A 27,223-nucleotide genomic window follows, 5' to 3' on the forward strand; every position below is an offset into this window, starting at 1 on the left:
CTTCAGATGTCTGAACGTTGTTCCCGAACGCTTTGGACAGCTGATTGTTGCTCTTTGAACAAAACAGACTTGGTCAGCCTTGTTCAATTCACATCAGTGTCAATCATATTCATTCCATGAACTCATTTCACACCATCTGTTCTCTTGATTTAAGATGGTTTCACAGTTTCTGCTCTTTCATTTTCATTAATGAGCAGCCTGGCAGTCGATCTCAACAGTAATTAGACTACATGTAGTTAAACACTTGGAACCATACACACTCTGAGGCTGTGGCCTCAGTTTCTTGTGACGACGCAGATGTTTCATGTGGATTACTATCACAAACCTCCACCTTACTGAGACTTATATACATGGACAAACTCTGGGAAAAACCTTGAGCATAATGTACACTTATCACTCGAGGTGGTAAAAGTGCTTATTAGTATCTTGAATCATTGTAGCCCGGGGTTTAATATCAGTCTTTATTGGTGTAATACGTTTTATTGATGGAGCTGTTGTAGTGTTGTTGGCTTTTCCGCGTCCTCTTGTCAGTCCTATATGCTGTTATTCTCATTTGTATCCATAATACTGTAACCAAGCAACACGAGTCAATTACACAGTTGACCTTAACATTCCCCTCAGCACTTTAATTAAACTGTTACAACATGCTTACATGATTTCTCAAACTATTATCAGAAACATAATGACTAATCAATCAAACGCTGCACTAAAATAATCACAGTTTAAAGAGCCAGTCATCTTGTTTACTCTAGATCACACATGCACACTTAAATGGGCTGAGATGTTTTTTTTTTAAATTGTCTTTTTTTAATAAAACATTTTGAGATTGACAAACGTGTAAAGGGCTCAGAGACACTCATATAGTTTCCCATATCTCCTGCAGGAGTCTGAAGCCGCTGGTCTGTCTGATGGCCGTACCTCACAGAAGAGTGGCAGCACAGCTCCGGTCAGACCCGCCAGTGTGGACGGCCCGCCTAACGCCCAGCAGGACAGCATTCCCGCTGCACTGACCAGCACCCTTCAGCACATTGTAGGACAGTTAGATGTGCTCACACAGGTAACAGATTTACACCAAACAATGTTCTTATATGCACCCACATCATCTGTCTATGCTGGCTCTTTTGGACTGCAAAAACTTCATGTAAACACCTCAGCTGATCCAAATGAGTTTGATCTGAATGAAATTTTGATCAGAATGAAAGGGGTGGTGTAGACCTGAAATAATCCCACCAGGTATCCCACCTCTAAACGTGGAGGAGTTCAGAATGCATGTAATGTTAATGAATACATGAATCAGATCACAACATTTAGTGTTTATGTAACAAGAACTTTCAGAATCTGAAATCGGACTAGATTATTGAAGATTAGGGCACGTAAACATAGCTATTAGTCGATTAAACATTTTTAACCTAATCAATAACATGATGTTTTGATTAATTAATCTAATTAATCGCAAAATAAATTTGAATTTACCCACAAAAGATTGTTTAAAGCTATTTGTATGTTAAATGAGAAAGTATCAAGTAGACATTACAAATTGTATCTTTAGAAAGAAATATTAGAACATAGAATTTATTACATATAAACATTTAAGCTGCGACGGCCTAATGTAAACAATGGAACATAAAAGAAGATAATTTGAGAAAAATATCACTGTGAAAACCTTGTCCCAAGATGTTTTTGATAAATTTGGGACACAGAAGGACTGTCATTTGAGTGGGACTTAAATATGCCATGAAGGGATATGTAAAAGATATTAAAATAAATATGTAAAAATACAGATCCAGGGCTTGAAATGAACTTTTTTACTTGGTAGCACTAGTGCTTCCAAATTTAAAAAGTTCGGAGCACCAAATAAAATTTAGGAGCACCCAGTGAATATTAAGGAGCACCACAACTGCCAATTGACAGGAACAGCCAGCAACATCCTGGTGATTAATAGCTTCACCAGTCGAACCTGATCCTGAATTCTTTACCACACACTTCTTTTTAGTAATGCACTGATCTTGATTCTTCATGGCCAATTCTGATTGCCGATGCTTTACAAACAAATGGTCTATTTTAATAATTATTTATTGCCTTAAGAAAGGGACAAGAAAGAATGAAAATATGAGAACATGAACAAGATGTTCATTTTCTCTATTACAGGTCAAAGTCTCTGTAGCCATTTAAATTAGAGGCAACCACTGCATTTTTAAACTTAATCCACACAAAGATGCTGCATGCATGAGCCGTTTCTGATAAAAATTATATTATAATTTCAATATTTGAAGCAAAAAAAGAATGGTCCGACAGACTTTAGCTTTGTGAAATTATGCTACATAAAACACCTCAGCCAAACCACACATGAAAGACAGCTTACTCCAGTAATCAGGCGCTGTTTGACGGGCTCTTTATTTATTTATTTTTTGAGTGCGCATGCTTCTAATGTAAGCGCATGTCAGAACAGCACGCAAATAAAATGTTTAAGCAGCAAGGTTTAAAGCACATGCAAATAATGTACTTTTGTGATTACAAATAAGTGCAGTGTTTAGTGAGTGGAATTCTACTGCTGAGTAAACATTTGGTGTGAATGGCGCCAGAACTGCAACTGATAGAATGTGCACTGTAGCACGATAGGCTTACTTTGTTTCTTCAATAATAGCAGATCGTAGGGATATTTTAATTGTCAACAATCAAAAATGTTCATATCGCACACCCCTAATTGCAATGCAGTGCCAGTCCGGAACAGAGATTGGTTGAAAGAAAATGCTTGGAGCAAAAACCATCCGGTTCCGAGTTCCAACAGAGCACAATGTGAGTGATTGACGGCTAATATCTAAAATCTGCATTAAAGCTAAGAATGTAAAGATGAAGTTTAATTGGTTATGTAAGCTAATGTTGGATAGAACGGCTTACTGTATCAGCTCACAACAGTCATATACTGTGCAGTACTTAGCGAAAGTTTTGTAATGAAATGAATACAAGTCACACCACAACAATTACTAACACAGATTAAATTCCGGGAGCATATGCGACCAAAACGGTCACAATTTCGAGCCCTGAGATCACAATGCAGATGGGAGAAGCTTCATGTTATGGTCGCAATGACAACATCCCGGATCAACACTGTTCATGTACCGCAGTGTAAGATTCAATTTATTGACATTTAACCCGTTTAGTGTAAAAAGGCACTGAAATGTAGACCTTTGTTTATGCGTTTTTGACATACACTGTACATGACGTGAGAACAGTTCACTTGTACTTTAGCATGGACTTGTTAACTTTAATGTTAGCTAGTTTTAGACAGATGCCTTGCTGAAGCACAAGATCACATTAACGTTCTGCTTGAGCAGAGAGATGAAAATTGTAACTTGATGAGAGTATGACAACCAGAAATGAATGTTTTCGTCTTTATTGTTATTGGGGTTGAACGCTTATAAACATTTTGCTCGGTTTTGCTTGGGTTTAGGAAATTAATTAAAATTAAAATAAATTCCATTGCTTATCCTCTCAGGATACCTGGAATCAGTATTACAAGTACCCCAGGCACATCGTTTTTCCATTTTTGTAGCATAAACACTAGAGGTTGACCGATTTATCGGATTGGCGGAACTATCGGTTATCGGCAAAAATCCATGCCGATATTTTTTTTTTCCGGGTTGGGTCCGTTGCTGGAGCGGCTGAGAAGGTCGTCATTATAGAGCAAAGTCCCTATAGTCTTTGTTATACAGCACAAGAGCGGCCTCTAGTGGCGGAAATCACTGACAGCGCGTGCCGTTTGTTTAGACACGTGACACTGTGCGCTGCACAGGTCAGGACACTTCAAAGGTGGATTTAAAACATTGACAACGAAATGGTGTGTACAGTATACTGTAGTGCATGTTTTTATGTCATTACTAAGCGATGAATTTGTTGACTAGATGCTGCATTAGTGGAAAAATGACAGCAGTATACTTTTGCCCATTTGGTGATCAAATAAAGTCTTGTAGACCCCCGCTTGAATTGAATGTGATGCATCCAGTGTGTGTGATACCGGATAACTGCAGGTTCTTCTAGAACTGTACTTTTGCCCATTGTGTGACTAGCATATTTTTATATTTTGATTAGATAAACCACAAATTTTCTAGCATTTGGAACATTAAGATTGATAAAAGCTGTAGAATAGAAGTATTGTTCCTTGTTAGAGTGTGTTAATTTCAGCATTTACTGGTATATTTTTAAAAATTTTGTTGCTTTTGTTAACATAAATGAACAATGACCTAACTGTAATGATCAATATATATTTAATATTAATATTTTTATTAATTTACTAAGTATGGTTCAGTAGGCTACTTTTTTTAAATAGTAGAGGAGTATTTATTTTCCATTCAGTATCCATTTTAAAAACTATCGGCCGATTAATCGGTATCGGCCAGTGTGTTCCAACCTAGTTATCGGTATCAGTAAAATCCAATATTCGTCGACCTCTAATAAACACCATCAGTCGGATTAAAGCTTCAGATCTTCCAACGTTTCTCTATGGCGCTGAAACCTAAAGATGTCCGAGCTCCGATCCCCCCATTAATATGTGCTTTATAAGTACTAATAAACATCCAATATGTTAGTACTATGCATGCTGATAAGCAGCTAGTTAATAGTAAGAATTGGTCCCTAAACTAAAGTGTTACTGAAATATTTAATATCAATGGCACAATTACAACAAACAAATTATGACATTTTCTTCTAACATATAAAATTTGGCATCAAACAAAATGGAGCAAATATTTAGGCATTTCTACCCAGTAATCATGTGTCCTCTCTTTTCTGTCTCTGTCAGTTAATATATAAAATAAAAAAAACACTGAACTGACTAAGTGTAAATCATGGTAAATGACCGCATTTGTTATGTGTCACTACACACAGCAGCTCTGCGAGCAGGAATATTAACATATTAAGGTCATGTCAATGAAATAAGCTGAAGTTGTCCTCTGGGTGAGGAGAAATGAAACAGGAAAACTAATAAAGGTATTTACGTGAAGAGCTAAAAGTGCAGGAGAACACATTAATTCAAAAACACTTTATCGTGACTGTCGTCTTTACTAGCTGCCCACAAAAACAAATACACTGCATATGAGCCGGTTCTTTTAATGATCCAAGTTAACTGTTATTGTTTTACTTTTTTTTACGTTTTTAAAAAATGCTTCACTGAATTAACCAGAAGTCATTAACTATCAATAATTAATTGAATTACCATTTAACTCACTCATGAACATTCTGTGTATGTGAGCTTTGAGATTTAAAGCGGTTTAATTACTGACTGTTTGTTCATATAACAGACATCTAAATACCAAGTGTTTTCATTTAGAATATAGTTCAAACCATTTACCTTGGTTCAGATCTATTGCCTATCCTTACATGTACTACAGCTTCTACATTTCATATCCACTGCATTTTTTCATCAGTGATTATATGTTTTGGATCAAATCAGTCTCAGCCATTGAGATCATGTTGTACAGGTGGGGTAATTGGCTCTGATGATGTCTAATTATACATGTATGAAGGAGCATTTATAATGAAGGTAAGTCAAATGTGAAATTACAGCTGAAAGCATGAAGCCTGTTTTTCTGTTCCTGGTAGAAGCTGTCTTTCAGATGAATGTCCGTCCCACTGCACACCTAATGCAGCATTAGCGTCCATTCGGTTCATCAGCTCACCGTACACTAAATGAGAGGAATAATGTGTGTTAATGCACCTGCTCTTGCATGCTTCTATATACATTTGAGGTCAAAAGTTTACATACACCCTGCAGAATCTGCAAAATGTTCAGTAATTTACCAAAATAAGAGGGATCATACAAAATTCATGCTTTTTTTTTTATTTAGTACTGACCTGAATAAGATATTTCACATAAAAGATGTTTACATTTAGTCCACGCGAGAAAGTAATTGAATTTATAAAAATTACCCTGTTCAGAAGTTTACATACATTTGATTTTGTTTGTTTGTTTGTTTATTGAACAACTAAGGGACTTGCAACTATTACAGAAGGTTCAAATATAATATTTGAAGGCACATTATATAGGATATTTAGGCAAAATAAGAAAAATGTACACCTCTTCATTCTGTTCAAAAGTTTACACCCCTGGCTCTTAATGCATCGTTTTTCCTTCTGGAGCATCAGTGACCAAAATGCTGAAAAACCAAAGAATTAGTGGGACCTGAAGGATTTTTCTGAAGAACAGTGGGAAGTTTAACTCTATTTAAATGTGTTTTATGTGAAATCTCTTTGTATGATCCCTCTTATTTTGTAAAATGCAAGGTGTATGTAGGTATATATGTACAGTTGACCTCAACTGTGTGTGTGTGTATACATATATATATATATATATATATATATATATATATATAGGGCTTAGAGGAGCTTTCATGTACCACACCACCACAACATGACTAAAGCCTGATTAAAACAACGGCCACGTATGCTGCAGTGCTGTAAGTCAGAGCGGATGTGATTCAGAGCTCACAATGTCAATGTACTGCTAGAATTGAGTTGACTATATACGCTTTAGTACATTTAAAAGGAAGTAAAGAAACCGAGCTAAAGATCCGTTTTCCTCCAGAGTTTAGCGCCAACCTTAAACTCACCTGCCTGTAACTTTCTAGTGATCCTAAAGACCTTTATTAACTTGTCCAGGTGTGTTTGATTAGGGTTGGAGCTGAAATCTGCAGGAAATCTGCATGAATCTCTCTAGTCAGAGCTAAGAACCCATGATGTAGAGTATTATGAGAGTGACTAAGTGAGTTTTGATTACCTGCATCTGATACACCATTTATTCTTCAGCTCATTCTCATATGCATTCAACATTCAACATTAGTTTAAATGTCCGCTGAGGAAAGCGATATCTTTGTCGTACTATCCTTTCGTCTGTTCATCTGTTACCAGCGCTGCTTAGTGCATTTGTTGGCTGTGTTAAATGTAATCACACCAAATGATACCGTTAAATCAACAGCCCTACTACAAATATCTACAAATGGCACGTTATTTACTTTGAGGAGTCTCATTTAAACACATTTTAATGACTTAATGGGGAAGGTGAATAGATCCTGACCTAGCGGTCTGTTGACTGTCTGATGTTATCGTTTTACATATCATTAGCTGTTTTCTGGCTCATCTTCGGCTGGGAAAGTGAAGGCTAATGTTTCTGAGCTGCCCCGCTCAGCATTTTCACCTGACCTGCCCCTATTCTGCATGTTTGTGGCATCTGTGTGATAGTAGAGAGGAAAAGACTTCATGCTGCAGTTATTAGGCAGTAACAGCTGGTTTCCATTGCAGAAGAACACCACCTTCTGTCCTAACGCTGTTCCTCTGGCATGTGGAAAACGCTCGGGCCTCAAAAGGGGCTTTTCATCATCTGGGAGCATTTATCCATATTCCAGATTCACATTCTCCATGCAGGGAATGCTAACCTTCACCTTCATACAAATACCCATGTCTGCCTTGGCCTGCTGCTTCACTAAAGGTGGTAAAATTTAGCCAGGATACAGCCTTGATTCATGATCCAAATAAGATCGGATCCAAGCAACCTCAACTAGAGAGTAAGTTATCAGCATTGTCTGTTGTATAAATTAGTATATATGTATACACTACCATTCAGAAGTGTGGGCTCACCAAGCAGGGAATTAATTTGATCAAAAATACAGTAAACGAAAAGTATTGTACAATATTAAAATACATGTCAAGTACTATTACAGTTTCAAATATACAATTTCAGATGAATCCTGTGATCAAAGCTGAATTTTCAACATCATTATACCAGTTTTCAGTGTCACATGGTCCTTCAGAAATCATTCTAATATGCTGATTTGCTGCTCAAGAAACATTTATGATTATTATCAATATTATCAATATTTTTGTGGAAACTGTGACGCATTTTATTTTTCTGGATTCTTTGATGGAGTGAAAGTTTAAAAGAACACCATTTAGTTGAAATAAAAATCAACTAAATGGTTTCTTTACAGTCACTTTTGATCAATTTAATGCATCCTACCTAAATAAAATCATTAATTTATTTACCAAAAAAAAAAATACTTTGTCAGAAGCATTTTGAATGGTAGTGTATATATACCGTTTTATGCGAAAGTTTGGGAACCCCTTAAAGAATCTGTGAAAATGTGAATAATTTTAACAAAATAAGAGAGATTATACAAAATGCATGATATTTTTTTTTATTTAGTGCTCTCCTGAGTAAGATATTTTACATGAAAGATGTTTACATATAGTCCACAAGACCAAAAAATAGCTGAAATTATTAAAATAACCTTATCAAAAGTTTAGGAACTCTTGGTTCTTAATACTGTGTGTGGTTACCTGGATGATCTACGACTGTTTTTTTTTGTGATGGTTGTTCATGAGTCCCTTGTTTGTTCTGAACAGTTAAACTGAGCACTGTTGTCCAGAAAAATCCTCCAGGTTCTGCAGATTCTTCAGGAATCATGAAGCATTAAGACACCGGGGGGTGAAAACTTTTGAACAGGATGAAGATTTTTCTTATTTTGTTAATATATCTTTTTTTTTTTCCATTTAGTACTGCCCTCGGAAGCAACAGAAGTTACTTGCATGTTTCCTGGAAGACAAATTAAGTACAATTTACCTTGATTTTTGACGTTTCCATCCCCCGGCTCTTAATGCATTGTGTTTCCTTCTGGAGCATCAGTGAATGTTTGAATATTTTTTAATAGTTGTGTTTGAGTCCCTAAATTGTCCTCAGTGTGAAAAGATGGATCTCAAAACCATACAGTCACTGTTGGAAAGGGTTCAAATATGGAAAAGATGCTGGAAAACTGAAGAATCTGCAGGACCTGGAGGATTTTTCTGAAGAACAATGCTGAGTTTAACTGTTCAAAACTAACAAAGGACTCATGAATAACAATCACAAAACAAAACAAAAAAACAGTTGTAGATAATACAGGTAACCACACACAGTATTAAGAACCAAGGGTTCCCAAACTTTTGAAGGGGGCTGTTTTAATCATTTCAGCTATTTTTTGGTCTTGTGAACTATATGTAAACCTCTTCTACATAAAATAGCTTACTCAGGACAGTACTAAAAAAAATAACATGCATTTTGTATAATCTCTCTTATTTTGTTAAAATTATTCACATTTTCACAGATTCTGCAAGGGGTTCCCAAACTTTCACATACAACTATAAATCTTGACTTACATGACTTTTCCTATTTGTCTGACGTTGCACAGACTAGTTCTGTACTTAATGTTAAAGGTCAGAAAAAGGTGGAAAATGATCATGAAAAACTAAAATGTAAAATGTAGCTGTGTCCGAAACCCCTCCCTGTCCTCTGTATAGTGCACTTCTAAATGAACGACTTTATTCCCTACATTCGCTTACTACTTTATACCCACAGTGCACTCTGATTTAGAGTGTACAACCGATGCACACTTGCTGAAGCACTATTTTACAATATCCAATGTGGAGAACCGACGAGCTGGGAGAAACTGTGCACTAAACTGCCATTTACTATATAGGAATTAGTGAATGAGTGGATGATTTTGGACACAACTATTTACTGTACTTTTGGACCTCTGGGAAAAAATACAATAATAAGTAAATGGATGACAGGACCCCCATATGCACACGTTTATGCATGCAATGATAGTTCACATGGGCTCAGTTTTTCTGCTGTACAGCATTGTTTTTCTCCTTACATTGTTTAAAGATTCTTAAAGGAGAAGTCCACTTCCAAAATAACAAACAGCGATATAGGACAATTTTGAAGTTGAGGGAGAATATGAGATGGGAGTTTTTCAAAAAAAAAAAAAAAAAAAAAGAGGTCGGGAAAAGCAAGACAAAATGACATTAAAAAGTATATAAATTGGATTATTTTTATGAAAATAACCAATCGTTTCGCTAGATAGGGTATTTCGACCCTTCTTCCTCAGCTAGGATCATTTACAACTGCATTTGGGATCGTTTGAAGCCGCATTTAAACTGCATTTTGGAAGTTCAAACTTGGGGCACCATATCAGTCCATTACATGGAGAAAAACACTGAAATGTTTTCCTCAAAAAACATAATTTCTTTACGACTGAAGAAAGACAGACATGAACATCTTGGATGACAAGGGGGTGAGTTCATTATTTGTAAATTTTTGTTCTGGAAGTGGACTTCTCCTTTAAAAGCAAAATTTTTAATCTTTTGTCATTTTGACCCTGCAGTACAGCAGCTAGTGTTTCCACGAATTGCACATTTAGATGACATTCAGTATCTCTCTAGCCATCATTTGATCATAATGTTAAACCTAAATGAGATATAAATCTTGGCAGTGCACTGACTAATGTAGTGGCCTGATGCACATTGCAAATGCCGGCTAAAAGAAAACACTGGATCCAGTTGCTGGAAGGACCCAATGAATAATTCACTTTGGAACTTGAAACGGGGGAATGTGCTAAGATACACAGTTTCACACACTCTGCGTATCAGCCGTACACCCACTGCAGATTTCAGATGTTAGTATGGGAACTGGTAACGTTCATTGTATTACAGTGAGCCAAAACATCATTACAATCACTCAGCGGGTATGTTAGCCACAAGTTTAATGTCTACAACTCATTTTAGAATTGAAAAGCCATAGCTGGGGTATGTGGGCAATTGAGAAACAAAAATAGAGCTGGATCAAACCTGGAGAGGGTTTAATTGGCCCATAATGCGGGTTTACAGAGCACATGAAAAAAGGCAGTTGTTGTTTTGTTCTGTACAGAGGTTTCTGTTACAGCGAAACTATTTTTTTTTTTTTACTGAATTCTGGAATGGTAAACTGTTGTAGATAACCTTTTTTGATCAATTATATCCATGTTTATGAAAATGATTTTAGGCCTATGTTAAGTGAATTATAAAAAAAAAAGGAGTTAAAAAACAAAATCTTACACAATTTCTGTGACACAGATACTGTCAGCCCTGTTAGGACAATTACAATAAGACACTTGTCCTATTCAACAAGACTGTTGACCAAAAAAAAAGAAAAAAAAAAGAAAAAACGCTGTCAGTATGGAATTAATTCAAAGCTCACACACAGTACCAGCAGCATTTCAAATGCTGCTGCTGTAAACAACATGCGTCTTGTGTAGTGTATTATTGTCACGATTTTACCTGCGCCAACTCCAGTGACCTTCAGCGCTGTGTTTCACCAGAGTGTACCCAGCGCTTTCAGATGGGCTGATAGGCTCTTGCTCGTATTGATCGGAAAAGCACACTTGCAGAGGAAGGAAATGCAAAACCCATTCCCTCTAGCATGAAATACCAGCAGATGTTATCGAGCTCTGCCTCCCAGGCCTCAGGGGGCGGCTCAGGAAGCCTGTTTACTGAGCATCAGCCCGTCTCGCCCACATTCTGAACCGCATGCACTCTGGGGGTCATCCTTGGGTTGCGCTAACCCAGAGCCGAACATCAAGCACGTCCTTGTAGGAGGAGTGCTTTGCTCAAACACGGATAGAAGGAAGACTCTGAACATGAGAGCGCTGTGGAAGAATGATCAGAAATAACTCTCCAGCCATAATTAGCATTCCAGGGATTTGCCTTGTACTGATTCAGACTTTATAAAAACAGGCCAAAGCTTCAGTCTGCAGTTAGATCTTTCAATGGAAGACGGGTTCTCAGAAATGTATCAAAATTTAAATCCAGCTCTTCAAATGAATAAACCAGAACGCTGGGGTTTGTTTTTCTGTTGGGTGTTATAATGTTTGTCCCAAACGTATCGATCAGCGGTTCAAAGTGGTCTGTCCTTGAACGACTCTACCCCAAATCATACCTACGTTTGTGTATCTTCATATATTCTAAAATGGAATCACTACAGTGGTGGTTCCTCCAGGATGTGTTTTTTTATCTCCCTCCCGTGCTGTATAAGATTTTCCACGGATGTGTTTCCATTTTGCAACATTCCAATGCAGTTCTTTATTCGCCGTTTTGTATTTCAAAGGTTCTTCGGGGATGCTCTGCCATTACTATCTCAAATGCAGTGTGTGGGATATGCTGATGGTCTGTTTGAGTAATGACTTCTTCTGTGTCTCTGTGTTCTCCAGAGCTCTTGATGTGGTTGACTGATTCACCTTTACTTCATTCTCAGCGGCTCAACTCTGCAACTCCTTCAAAGTGATCACTGGCCTCTCTGTAGTTTCACTAACAAGTGCTCCTTTGTTTGTGCGGAGTTTCAAGGGTTGATCTTTTCTCAGCAGTGTCTGGTTGGCTTGATGTAGCTTCCACTTCCACATGATTAAACCAGCAGTGCCCACTGGAACACCCAAACACTTGATGTACTTTTGTACCACCGCTTTTGATTGTAATTCTCATGTCAGTCTTCAGTTTCGCAGCTGTCATTTCCGACACTGAAATGGCCGAAGTGGCGTTCATCTTGGCTCTGTAGAAGCCACCTCTCCAACAAGTCTGTACATGAGATGTCTGTTCTGATAGAGTGGTCAGCTGATTGATGTTGTTGCTAAATGTAAATTTCTTGGAGCAACACCATTAACAGTCGTGAAGCAGACGCTCAAAACATTGCTCAGTGCCGAGATCCAGTCTGTCTCAGGAAGCACCGTCAACACAAATTGTTTGTCTGAAGCTTGATAAAGTCGTGTCCATGGTTGTGCAGACACAGGAATGAGATCAGCACGCACTGTGTTGAGTGTTTGCTGGAGTTCTGTAAGCTCATGCCCGTGGCTTTCTGAAGCTGTGCGAACACGCTTTTTAGAATGATGAATCATACTTTACCATCTGGCAGTCTGACGGACAAATCTGGTTTTGGAGGGAGCCAAGAAGAACACTACCTGCCCAAAAGCATCATGCCAATGTTTGGCTGAGAATAATAATGAAATGAGACTGTTTTTCTTGACATTCTAGACAATTCTGTGCTTTGTAAATGTGTGGCGACAGCTCGAGGACGGCCCTTTCCTGATTATGACAGTACTCCCAGGCATAACAGGAAGCTGAAGCTCATACAGAAATGGTTTGTCAAGGTGGGTGTTTAAGAACTTCATTTGGCTGAACAGAGTCCCGAGCTCAATCCCATCAAACACTATCCATTCTCTCTGTGACCCAAAGATAGTGATCAGTTCCCAATGTGTTATTTTGGCTTGACATCTATTAAAAAAGTATTCCTGTAGAGCAGAAAGTGGCGCATTGCCACATTAATGCCCATGATTTAGAAGGATGTGTTACTTGAGCATGTCACCACTTCAGTCTGGATGTTTTCATCCTTGAATTTTTTTTTTGAAGGTGGTGTTTACTTAGCCTTTATGTGTCCCTAAGAAACACCCCTGATTAGCCGTGTTTCTACCATTGAGTCAAAAGCGAGTGTACTAGTGTGTGCCAGGGCTACACTGTAAAAAATAAAGTTGAGTCAGCTTAAAATAATTTGTTACCCTGCTGCCTTAATTTTGAGTTCAGTCAACTAAAATAAGTTTAGTCAACTTGAAATGTTAAGTTGTAAGTAACAACTTAGATATTTGTGTTTGCTAAACTTAACAGATGGGTAGGTAACCCAGCTGCCTTAAAATTTTAAGTTGATTCAACTCAAATATCTAAGTTGTCACTTAGTATAATTTAACATTTCAAGTTAAATAAACTTTTTTTTGAGTTGACTGAACTCAAAATTTTAAGGCAGCCAGGTTACAAATTATTTTAAGTTGACTCAACAAAATGTTTTTTACAGTGTGGTGGCAATTCCACTGTCATTTATGGGGCCCGATTGTGCCTCGTCTGGGCTTTCTCGGGGCCAGCAGTCAGGGGTTTTTAGCCCACCAATTACCTTGGTCCAAAGCGGGCCAACTTGGTCTTGAAGCAGGGCTCTGCACTGCGACCATTTCAATCGCATTTGCGGCTGAAAAGTACTGCGTGAAGTACTGGGCTATGAAAAAATATTTAGGAGCACCAGTGCGATCAGCATATTTGTGTATTTTTCAGTCGTTTAAATAATTTAATATTTCTATATTCAAAATGTGATGCGATCTAGGAAAACCCAACACTGTAAATTTTTGCCTTTTAAGGTTTTGATACCATGTGAAAGCCCTTTCCAAAACTGTTTTTATTTTGTCCATAGTAACAAAAGTTATGGCAATCTTAAGTTGGTTGATAGCTATGATTTTCAAAAATTGAATTTTAAGGGAAAACAGGTTTTAAGTGAGATGGTTTTCACTTTCACAAGTTTAATGAGAGCTGTCTGTCAAGTCAGGAGCGCTATTCTGCATCATTACACAAACAGACTAACATCTGTTTTCCATTGTTTATCATGGGCATAGTCTTCGAACTTTTGATCACCCCTTGTATGTTTAGATAGCACGAATAATGCAGCCTACCTTGTAGTTTACATTTAGAAAAGCCAGCGCAGTGCAATTGTTCGCACACTGCATAAAACAGACTGTCGTCGGACTCCTCCTCTTTAGTAACTTCATTATCCGATCCTTCATCTCTGGATGTGAAATAGTCCATTATAATGTCGTTTAGGGCACTGACATCACCAAGATTGAGCAGACTCAGATGAATAAGAATGTTTAAATGAGCAGCTACAGTACTTCAGACTGCGTTGTTGCGCTCACGATATTAAAAAATAAATAAATGAATAAAATCTTTGCGTGCCATAGTTTACACAGGACTGGTGGAGAATGTGCATTGATACACCTTTATTAAAAATGTTAAGTGTTTTATTTTGATAGGTTACCTGTTTTTGGGTTGTTAAAGGAAAGAACATCAGCAGCGCATTCTTAACATAAGAGAAAGACACAGTCATTTCTGCTTGCTGCAATAAATCGCTGTAAATTTTTCCAAGAGATTTTTAGAGATGATAGACAAAATGTTATAGAATAATAATTTAATGAAAACCTGATTTTGACCAAAAATTGACATTCAACCTATTTTTCGAATTTGCTGAAAACGTCCCAGTGCGACATCCAACAGGTTTTTCCAGATCGCATCACATAGATTGTTTTAATTTGACATAATAGCCAACTTTTAGTTAGAAAGTTAGAAAGTTAGAAATATACCATTACAAAGGTAAAAACAAAACTCCCATGCAAATCACTTTAAGGAGTCAAATATTACCTTGTAATGGAAAGGCTAATTTTTGATCAGATTTTTAAATGTTTGATTAGAAAGTTCTCCTGAAATTTTTGACTGTGCTCCTAAATTTTTTAAGTTAGGAGCAGTGCTCCTGAAAAGAAAAGTAAGCGTAAAGCCCTGTGAGGGAGTGGTCATGAACAAAGGCAGTTTTTCCAACATTATCTCACGACCAATTCGTACATTTTTTTACGCGGTGGCTAATTCGTACAAATTTGTACGACCTTGTTCGATTTTTGTATTTTTTTTTTTTTTTGAGGGGTAGGTTTAGGGGTGGTCATTCGTACAAAGTCCAATTTGCCATCTCGTAAAATACGTACGATTTCTCACAAAATGTACAAATTTGTACAAATTATACAAATCGCTGTGAGATCAGGTTGGTTTATTCAAAGTCAAGAGACAGTCAGAACGACTGCTTATTTCTAATGGAGTTGTTTTGTGCATTCCTTTGTGTTGTCTTTTTACATGAAAATGATCAATTCTAGTTTGATTTAGCATGATTGATGTGCACTACTGACACAAATTAATTGATTACTGTCACTGTAAGATTTTATCATAAATTATGTAAAGAAATTATGTTTTTTGAGGAAAGCATTCCAGGATTTTTCATCCTTCATTGGTGCCCCAATTTTGAACTTCCAAAATGCAGTTTAAATGCAGCTTCAAAGGGCTCTAAGCGATCCCAGCCGAGGAAGAAGGATCTTATGTAGCCAAACGATCGGTCATTGTTTTTTGGAAAATAAAAATTTGTATACTTTTTAAGCACACAAGCTTGTGTAGAACAGGCTCTGGGATATGTACTATTGAATCACGTCGAAAGACCATGCGGAACGTAGGTGGAACCACACACCCAGTGTTTACAAAGCAAATGCGCAAAGACTAAGAAAGTGCAAGTAAGTCAAATGCTGTTTACAAACAAAAAGGTACAACGATGTAACATGGAGTTTTTCGACGTACTCTACCTTACACAGACAATAAACTTAGACGTGATTTGTAGTAGTGATGGGAAGTTCGGATCGTTTTACCGACTCTGACCTTTGAGTCTCGTTCAGCAAAATGAACAAATCTTTTTTTCAAGTCATTTTGTTCATTTTAGCAAAATCAGTATCACATGACCGTCCCATAAGATGAATGAATGACTTGAAACCTAAAAAACTCAAAAAAGGTTAACTAATTCCAATACAGAACCTACACTGTAAAAAATAAAAAACACTATTTGTTGAGTCAGCTTAAAATAATTTGTTACCCTTCTGCCTTAAAATTTTAAGTTCAGTCAACTAAAATAAGTTTAGTCAACTTGAAATGTTAAGTTGTACTAAGTAACAACTTAGATGTTTGTGTTTGCTAAACTTAACAGATGGGTAAGTAACCCAGCTGCCTTCAAATTTTAAGTTGATTCAACTCAAATATCTAAGTTGTCACTTAGTATAATTTAACATTCAAAGTTGAATGACCTTTTTTTGAGTTGACTGAACTTAAAATTTTAAGGCAGCCAGGTTACAAATTATTTTAAGCTGACTCAACAAATTGTTTTTTTACAGTGTACACTACCAGTCAAAAGTTTTTAAACAGTACGATTTTTAATGTTTTTTTAAAGAAGTCCATTATATGCAGAAAAGTCCTGAAATGCTTTCCTCAAAAAACAATTTTTTTACGACTGAAGACAGAAGGACATGAACATCTTGGATGACAAGGGGGTTAGTAAATTATTGGTTAATTGTTGTTCTGGAAGTTGAGTTTTCCTTGAAGTCTTTATCTATTCATCTTGCCCTCCCTGGTGTAATAGTGGTTACATAATTTCAAGGTTATATTATTAATACTGTATTAAGGTTTGGATGCCATTAAATTAAAATAAGCTGTGACAAATGTTCTCTGTAATGTAATATCCTCAAGGGCTGCCAGCTTTCTATCTTTGACTGATTTTAAGGAAAGCAACGCCTGAGCGATAGTTGCTCATCTCTCCCGGGGAGCTTGTTTTGAGGACACGCTCTCAGCGCTCCCACCGCGCATGTGCTGTTGTTAATGGCCCAGCCCCCACACTACATTAAGGTCAGTGTGTTTCTCACCCGCACCTTCTCCGTGAGCCCAGTACACCATGCTGACCCTGGCACAAGTCATCCTGCCTCCATTCCTCATCTCCTCTCCAGCCACGCTCAGAGAAGGCCACTTTCTTGAGGGGTCCGTCTGTGCTTCCGCCCCACATAGAGGATGTGGTGTTCGGTTTCTGCCTCATGCCATGTGTGAGTGGGGCTCGTATTCCGCCCCGCATAATCAGCGGGTTTGTCTACGAGGAGAACGGCACATCTGTTTGGGGCCAGCCAAAATAGATGCCATTCATGCATTCTTGTGACGACAGATTATGACTCCCTCCCACGCTTGAATCTGAATGTCTTTCCCTCCCTCACTTTTTCTCCGTCCTTTATTTTGCTTCCTTATGGTGCTTCACTGTTCTTTTTCCATTCTGTCATAATCCATCTGAGTAGCTCAGTACTGAGAGGCTTTGAAACTTTAGCTCAAGGACTCATCACATGCATTTTTTTTATTATATACATATATTTCAGGACCCCTTGGATTTTAAGACAATGTAAATACCCATTGTTATGATTTGCTATCAACTTTACATCTGACATTCTCAAGACATAATTGATTCCTCATCACAAAACTCATTTAAAGCATTGAATTTTGCTTGCTTGTTTGACTTTGAGTTTTTTGTACTATGAAAATATACTGTACTGTACAGAACTCAAACTTTCCTCCTCATTTATTGAATCCAGCTGCAAAAACGACTCTCTCTGTGCTTCCCCACATTATGATGTCACACTGTATGTGTCAGCACGAGACCACCTCCACAGCAATGCATCAACGGCTGTATTTGTCCTTTACGCTTTTTCCCATACTGGCGCTCAGTACAGGCCAGAGCAGGATGGATCCTAAATGCTTTTACACTCTTTAAAATAAAGTCTCCAAAGGAGTGTTTTGTGTTGATGCCATAGAAGAACAATTTTTAGTTCCCTAAAGAACCTTAAATGTGAACAGTACTTAAAAGAACCATTTTGAAGAACAGGTTGAAGGTCCAAATTGCAGTTTCAGAGGGCTCTACACGATCCCAGCTGAGGAATAAGGGTCTTATCTAACAGTCACTGCTGGAAAGGGTTCAAATTTTATGATTAGTCATTTTCTAAAGAACAAAAACATTATATACTTTTTAACCACAAATGCTCGTCTTGCACTAGCTTTGTGATGCGCACCTTCACATGCATTACTTAATCGTGTTGGAAATGTCACATGTGGTTAGTTCTTCGTCTGTGACCTATGGTGCAAAAAAGTAGGGTAGGGCTAAAAACTCCATCTCATTTTCTCCTCCAACTCAAAATCATCAGACGTTGTTTTTTTTTTTTTTTTTGGTAAAGAGCATTTGACTGCTCTCGTTCCTCTAGATTAGACCCTTATTCCGCGGCTGGGATTGTTTTGAAGCTGCAGTTTGTATCTTCAACCCGCTGGCTCCCATTGAAGTCAACTACAGTTTTATGCAAAAGTTTGGGAACCCCTTGCATAATCTGTGAAAATGTGAATAATTTCAACAAAATAAGAGAGATCATACAAAATGCATGTTATTTTTTATTTAGTACTGTCCTGGGTAAGATATTTTACATAAAGGATGTTTACATATAGTCCACAAGACAAAAAAAATAGCTGAAATTATTAAAATAACCCCCTGCAAAAGTTTGGGAACCTTTGGTTCTTAATACTGTGTGTGGTTGCCTGGATGATCTACAACTGTTTTTTTTTTTTGTTTGTTTGTTTTGTGATGGTTGTTCATGAGTCCCTTGTTTGTTCTAAACAGTTAAACTGAGCACTGTTCTTCAGAAAAATCTTCCAGGTCCTGCAGAATCTTCAGTTTTCCAGCATCTTTTGCATATTTAAACCTTTTTCAGCAGTCACTGTATGATTTTGAGATCTTTTAACACTGAGGAATTGAGGGACAGGTTGGACTTCAGGTCACTTTTGGTCAATCTAATGACTGTTCTGATCTTGTTTTGTAGACGGTGGCCATTTTGGAGCAGCGATTGACTCTGACAGAGGACAAACTGAAGGAGTGTATAGAGATGCAACGTCAGTCCATAGCTGAAAGCTGAACCAACCATCTTCTGGAGCTACAGCTACCTCACTGTCACCAGTTTACAGCTCACAAACCATCTTCAAAACTTGTCCAAACGTGTGTTAAATATCCGCAGTGATAAGAATGAATAAAATGAGAGAGAGTCTTTACTATTTGGTGGCAGATGCTCATGCAGATTTTTGCAGTAACAGCAGTGTGAGGATGGAGGATTGTGCTGAGTGTGGACGTGCTGCAGGCCGTAGCATCAGCTCTACCCATAATCCATCCTAAAACCACAAACTGAAACTCATCCTTGGCTGAAATCTGATAAGAGAAATCAAAACATGAAGCCTCATTTCTGTACTTTTTTGATAGGCAGTTTGTGTTTGCCCTGTTTTAAATTTCCAAGTTGTCATTTTCTTATTCACGTTTGCTGTCATCTTCTGAGTAGCTAACTACTTCTTATTTCAAATGAAGCTTTTGTTTTGTAAGCCTTAGTTTTGATGTTTCACTTTTTGTCCATGCCAGTAAAATGTGTTTGTTTACCATGGTGTGCTGTCTGTGTTATTCTTTCTGTATGTTGCTGTAAATTATAAAACTGACAGTGGTCCCTGAATACTGATTACCAACACTGTCTAAAAAGCGACGAGGTTCAAGAGGTCCAGTTGTGTAGTGAACGTAGTCCTGTCCGAAGAGTGATAGATACGAAACACAGCTGATCACTATACAGTTAAAGTCAAAAATTTACATGCACCTTGCAGAATCTGCAAAATGTTAATTATTTTACCAAAATAAGAGGGATCATAAAAAATGCATGTTATTTTTTATTTAGTACTGACCTGAATAAGATATTTCACATAAAAGATGTACATATAGTCCACAAGAGAAAATAATGGTTGAATTTATAAAAGTGACCTTGTTCAAAAGTTTACAAATACTTGATTCTTAATATTGTGCTGTACCTGAATGACCACTGTTGTTGTTTTTTTTTTTTTTTGTTTGTTTGTTTGTTTGTTTGTTTTTTGGTGATAGTTGTTCATAAGTTTCTTGTTTGTTCTAAACAGTTAAACTGCCCACTGTTCCTTTAGAAAAAATTCTTCATGCAGGTCCCACAGATTCTGTGGTTTTTCAGCATTTCTGCATATTTGAACCCTTTCCAACAATGACTGCATAATTTTGAGATCGATCTTTTCACACTGAGGGACTCATACGCAACTATTACAAAAGGTTCAAATGCTCACTGATGCTCCAGAAGAAAACAGGATGCATTAAGAGCCGGGAGGTGAAAACTTTTGGAAATTAAAGATCAGAGTAAATTTAAGTTATTTTGTCTTCCGGGGAACATGTATCTTCTGTAGCTTCTGAAGGGCAGTGCTAAATTAAAAAAAAAAAAAATATATATATATATATATATAGGCAAAATAAAAATGTACACATTCTGTTCAAAAGTTTACACCCCTGGCTCTTAAAGGAACACTCCACTAATCCATTTAGCCGATCTCCGGGTCTGGCGGTAGCACTTTTAGCATAGCTTAGCATAGATTATTAAATCCGATTAGACCGTTAGCATCTCGCTCAAAAATGACCAAAGAGTTTCGATATTTTTCCTATTTAAAATGTGACTCTTCTGTAGTTACATCGTGTACAAAGACAGACGAAAAATGAAAAGTTGCGATTTCCTAGGTCAATATGGCTAGGAACTATACTCTCATTTCGGCGTAGTAATCGAGGAACTTTGCTGCCGTACCATGGGTGCAGCAGGCGCAATGATATTACGCAGCTTGCAACTCTGCATCTACACAAACTTGCAAGCTGCGTAATATCATTGCGCCTGCTGCACCCATGGTACGGCAGCAAAGTTCCTTGATTATTACGCTGAAATGAGAGTATAGTTCCTAGCCATATCGACCTTGAAAATTGCAACTTTTAATTTTTTGTCCGTCTTTGTACACGATGTAACTACAGAAGATTCAAGTTTTAAATAGGAAAAATATTGTCATTATATATGGTCATTTTTGAGCGAGAAGCTATCGGTCTAATCAGATTCAATTGTCTGTGCTAAGCTATGCTAAAAGTCTTACCACCTGACACGGAGATCGGCTGAATGGATTCAAAAACGGGAAAAACTCAACTGTTTAACTCTGGGGGAGTTGGACAACGAGCCTATTTTCAAAAAAAGTGGAGTGTTCCTTTAATGCATCATTTTTTGTTCTTGAGCATCAGTGAGAGTCCCTCAGTTGTCCTCGGTGTGAAAAGATGGATCTCAAAATCATACAGTCATTGTTGGAAAGGGTTCGAATATACAAAAAATGTTGAAAAACCACAGAATTTGTGGGACCTGAAGGATTTTTCTGAAGAAAAGAGGGCCGTTTAACTGTTTAGGACAAACAAGGGACTCGGGAACAACTATCACTAAACCAAAAAATAAAATAAAACACACAGCTGTGGATCATTCAGGTAACAACACAATATTAATAATCAAGTGTATGTAAACTTTTGAGCAGGGTCATTTTTATAAATTCTAACTAATATTTTCTCTTGTGGACTATATGTAAATGTCTTTTATGTGAAATACCTTATTCAGGTCAGTTCTAAAAATGCATTTTGTATGATCCATCTTATTTTGATAAAATAATTAACATTTTGCAGATTCTGAAAGGTGTATGCAAACTTTTGACTTCAACTGTATATCACTACATTTTAGTATCAGCTAATAGGTAATGTTGTTGTTATGTAGTAGTCATTATATGCTGTCGTGTCATTTCCAGGTGAAAGAGTTCACTGTATTTCAGGTGAGCGGCGAACAAACCCACAAGCATCTGAGCGCCTGTAACATTCGTGAAAAAAAATCAAACGGCTGCTCTTTCCTTCCTGTCTGGATCTGGAGACTGTGCTGGACAGCTGAGTTTCATACCTCCAGATTTTGAGAGCTCCACCGGCGTGATCACGCTTATAAAGGGCCTTTAATTACAAATGGCAGTTACTCTCCCCTCATTCAGTGTGTGTTTGTTTAGCGAGAAAAGAGAAGTTGAGCTTTACTCTGCCTCATGCTGCACATGTGTGGCCCGCGGGGCCGGGGAAGAATTAGTCAGCCTCATTTTTCTCCCTCTCTTTGGCTCTTTATGGAGATCACATCTGGATGTGTTTTCCACTGATCCGCTGTGCGTCGCCGCCGCTGTCGGAGGAGCGTGATGTGTCAGAGTTCAGCGTCATGCTGCAGCCTCCACAGCACAGCCTTCTGTCTGCTTTCACAGCTTCCAATGCGCCTGATAGTATTTGAAATGGAAACCATCTTTCTTTGCTGACTTTCTTTGAGGATGTGGAGGTTATTGTGTAAAATGTGCTTTTTTCCCAACCTCCTGTTTGTTGGGGTCAATTTGACCCACGCTCTACTAAACTATATATCTCTTCTTGAAACTTTGTGAATATATTTCACTTAGGGTCATGAATGTGAATGCCAAGTTTCAACTCAGATTGAAAAACTGTACAAAATGTATGACTTTTGTTGCGGGTCAAATTGACCCCCATTGGTTTTCATGCAATTTGCCAAAAAATCAACATTTTGAAAAACACTGAAGAATCAGGTTTAAACAGAAAACATTTGTTTTAACTTGTGAAACACTAAAATATGAAATGCATGAGAACGTATGACTCATCCAAGAAAACTTTCTTTGTCTAGTTGAGTTTCACATTAAATCTGTTCAAGGTTGTTTCTGGTTGTTATTTTTATGTATGTATGTATGTATGTATGTATATACACTACCGGTCAAAAGTTTTTGAGCAGTAAGATTTTTAATGTTTTTTTTAAAGAATTGTCTTCTGCTCACCAAGCCTGCATTTATTTGATCCAAAACACAGAAAAAGCAGTAATATTGTGAAATTCATCATTTGACTGAATGATGCTAAAAATTCAGTTTTGAAATCACAGGAATAAATTACATTTTAAAATATATTCAAATAGAAAACAGTTCTTTTAAATGGTAAAAAATATACAATTTCACTGTTTTTGCTGCACTTTGGATTAAATAAATGCAGGCTTGGTGAGCAGAAGAGACTTCTTTAAAAAAACATTAAAAATCGTACTGTTTAAAAACTTTTGACTGGTAGTGTACACTGTAAAAAAACAATTTGTTGAGTCAACTTAAAATAATTTGTAACCTGGCTGCCTTAAAATTTTAAGTTCAGTCAACTCAAAAAAAGTTTATTCAACTTGAAATGTTAAATTATACTAAGTAACAACTTAGATATTTGAGTTGAATCAACTTAAAATTTTAAGGCAGCTGGGTTACTTACCCATCTGTTAAGTTTAGCAAACAAAAACATCTAAGTTGTTACTTAGTACAACTTAACATTTCAAGTTGACTAAACTTATTTTAGTTGACTGAACTTAAAATTTTAAGGCAGCATGGTAACAAATTATTTTAAGCTGACTCAACAAATTGTGTTTTTTATTTTTTACACAGTATGCATTTATTTAATTAGTTACTCTCTGTGGCTAGTCTGTTACAGCACTGAAAAGAAAAAAAAAAACACATTTTACCCTCACAAGAGTTTGAGAAAAGGACAAAAAAGCAGAGGACGGGCAAATAGCAACAGAATAATGTCAAGATACAACAGAAACCTAACGGTTTTAAAGTCATGATATAATGTGTATATTGTGACGTATATCTATGAAGGACCATTCTGTCACGATCAGAGAAGGCAAGACAAAACAACGACGTAGAAACACGAACAGTTTAATAATAATCCAGGGGAACCAACGGGAAACACAGGAGTACAGAGTAACAACATCAATGTCCGACAGGGCAAGAGGGAAAACACACGCTATATATACACAGATGATTACAAACACAGGTGCAGACAATGAGGGAGAAACCAAAACACACAGAGCTGCAGGGGAGATGATGGGAGAAACCAACTAGAAAGTCCAGGGGTGTGACATTACCTCCCCCTCCCGGAAGGCGCGTCCTCGCGCCGACAAACAAGGAAAACAAAATGTACAAAGTCTTAGGAGGGGGCTTCGGCGGAGGACGGACTCCAGGGAGGAGGGCAAAAGATGGAGTCCAGGGTGATGGCGAATTGTCCATGGAGGTGATGACGGAGGGAGAAGCCAAGGAGGTGACCGGAAGGGGCTGGAGCAGGAGGAGCCAGGTGAAACCCAGACCGCAGCCAAGATGGAATCCCACGGTGGAGCCGATGGAGGGAGGAGCCATGGTGGAGGAAAGGCTGACGACTCCATGGGGCCGACCGACGGAGGCGGAGCAGGTGGTGGTAGAGCCCGAGGCGGAGACGGAGAGCCGATGATCCTTGGCGACACCAAGGATCCGGAGGTCCCAGGCGGAGCCCAAGGCTCTGGCGACCAAGGCGGAGACGGAGATCCGGAGGTCTGCGGCGGAGCCGGAGCGATAGAGGACCGAGGCTGTGCCCGCGGGAGGGAGGAGGTCCACAGAGCTGGTGGGACGGAGCGACGAGGCGCAGCCGGAGGAGTATAGTCCAGAGGCGAAGGTGGGGCGACGACTGACCAGGGCGGAGCTGGAGGGACGATGGAGCCCGGTGGAGCTGGTGGACCGACGGGCGACGGTGGAGACTAGGGAGCTGAGAGCCGGGGTGGAGCCGCAGGGTCGGAGGGCCGAGGCGGAGTCCAGGACTCTGAGGCTGGAGGCGACAATGAGGGATCCTCCAACCATGACACCAATGGAGACTGGCAGACCCGCGGCGAACCCACCGCACAGATGGTAAGCTGAAGGTGAGCAGAGGTGCTGACAGGAAGCAGAGGTGACTGAGGGAGGGTGGGTGGGAAATCCGAACAGGCTGACAGTTCAATATTCAAGTCCATAACATTATGACCCATGTCCATATTTAGCTCACCCTCAGCGGCAGTGCAGTGGGTTGTGCTGTCCTCAGCATCCTCATGCCCCACTGATACTCCGACCGTCGCAGGCATTGTGGCCGGCTCTCGCACCTGGTCAGATGTACATTCCTCTCTTCCGCGGTGATCGCTTGCTCTGTCGCTCCAGTTAGCGATGGCTCCTTGGTCGCGCTGACAGCGAGAGATCTGTCGGGGTGGTGGCTGGCTGGGTTCTGGGTCCGGAGTGGCACTAGCGAGATTCTCCATGGAGCAGGCGGAGAACGAGGGTTTGTTTCTCGCCAGTGTCCACTCCACAAACGCGGTGAAATCCGCTCGAGGGCCGTCCTCGGACGACGGCGCTCTGCATGACGCGTTGAGGCTCGCGTCATAGAACGCACAGAGCGCGTCGTCCGGGTAGCTGGTGGTGTGAGCTACTAGCTGGAATAAGACGGTAAACCCCTCGAGCGGAAGCTCCCCCTGCTTAAGATGAAGGAGGATGAATTCCGGACGCAGTAGGGGATTCATAGTGAAAACACAGCGGAAACAAAAGGACTGAGAAAAAGGAACGGTAAACAAAACGAGGGAAAACGCGGAAAAAAAAAACTGTATTCGGTCGGACGTTCTGTCACGATCAGAGAAGGCAAGACAAAACAACGACGTAGAAACACGAACAGTTTAATAATAATCCAGGGGAACCAACGGGAAACACAGGAGTACAGAGTAACAACATCAACGTCCGACAAAGCAAGAGGGAAAACACACGCTATATATACACAGACTGATTACAAACACAGGTGCAGACAATGAGGGAGAAACCAAAACACACAGAGCTGCAGGGGAGATGATGGGAGAAACCAACTAGAAAGTCCAGGGGTGTGACACATTCACACTAAAGACAATAAAAATAAACATTATTATGGACCCGTATTTTAGACAGAAGCAATGGTTTGAAGTTAAAAACGTCTTAATAATAAACTTTTTTTCTTATTAACATGCAGCTTTTGACTTCACAATACGTTAACTGATGGACTGGAGTAGTTTGGATTACTTGTTGATTATTTTCATCAGCCGTTTGGACTCTCATTCTGACGGCACCCATTCACTGCAGAGCATCTGTTGATAAGCAAGTGATGGAATGCTACATTTCTCCAAATCTGATGAAGAAACAAACTCATCTACATCTTGGATGGCCTGAGGGTGAACACAATTTTTGTGTGTGCAAATTTTCATTTTTTGGGTGCGCTATTTCTTTAAGAGGTTATTGAAAAAAAAATGTAGGGCAGAACTTGTTTGTCTACATCAGTTGATTGGTCGGAGGCGGATCTGAATGCGAGTTCATAGAGGTTTGTAAGAAAGGGGCGGGGTTTACACAGAGCGAATGATTGACAGCAGTGATTTTTCGCTGTAGATCTTTGATGACGTCACAGGGTTCTGTGCCGAGTGGAAAGCAGCACGAGTGAGGTGGTTTTGTGTTCTGGCAGACTGAATGTTCAGTTCTGTGCTGCCATATGACACAGATGACTATTTTAAGAAGCTTTTAAACTGTTGGCCGGTAGGTGTTTATCAGAAAGCAGCAGCAGCAGCGATGTCCCTCCTGACCACTAATGCTGCTCCGGCTGGGCTGCCTCAAGCACTGCTTCATTTCCTGCTTCCTCTCCCTCCGCGAGTATTGGCTTTATGTTTGTCTGGGAATTCAGGCCTTGCCTTTCCCCCCGTGAGCCGCCGCACAAAGCGGCCCACGCAAGAGCTGCAGAATGATGTTTCCACTCATTTGTCCTGTGCCTCTTCCAGCTTCAGCCCACAAAAAAAGAAAAACAGTCTTTTAATGATTCTGCAGACTAAAAATTGCTTATATGAAGAGTTTTTACAGAAGAATTAACCCACAACAGTTTTATTTTCCAAATTTGCTGGTTAGTTATAGATGTATTTATAATGCAGCAAAAACACAGTATTTAGCAGCTACTCACTTTTACAGCGTAACAATCATGAATAATTTTCTTTATTTTCTTACTGGATACATTTTGTGCTTTTTAAGTTTTTACCGTAATCTTGTTTTAAAAATATTTTTTTTCTCTCCTTTCATAAACAGACCTGCCGATTTGTTTTGGAAACAGGAAATAATTGTATAAAATCTGAATATATAAATGTAATGTAGAATATATAGTTATAAGCCTGAATATATGTCAGTAAATCAGAAT

General features: G+C 38.7%; 1 protein-coding gene across 1 annotated transcript in view; it reads left to right on the forward strand.

Annotated features, from left to right (window-relative positions):
* The window catches only part of poc1a (POC1 centriolar protein A), an 82,834-nt gene extending 63,111 nt beyond the window's left edge, over window positions 1-19,723 (forward strand). The window contains exons 10-11 of the mRNA XM_051123009.1: window positions 884-1,057; window positions 19,122-19,723. Of these exons, the coding sequence (XP_050978966.1) occupies window positions 884-1,057; window positions 19,122-19,214 (267 nt within the window). The 3' untranslated portion in view covers window positions 19,215-19,723. The remainder of the gene's footprint in view (window positions 1-883; window positions 1,058-19,121) is intronic.
* The last annotated feature ends 7,500 nt before the right edge of the window (window positions 19,724-27,223 follow it).

Source organism: Labeo rohita, chromosome 11 (genome assembly GCF_022985175.1).
Source record: "Labeo rohita strain BAU-BD-2019 chromosome 11, IGBB_LRoh.1.0, whole genome shotgun sequence".
NCBI classification, from domain to species: Eukaryota; Metazoa; Chordata; class Actinopteri; order Cypriniformes; family Cyprinidae; genus Labeo; species Labeo rohita.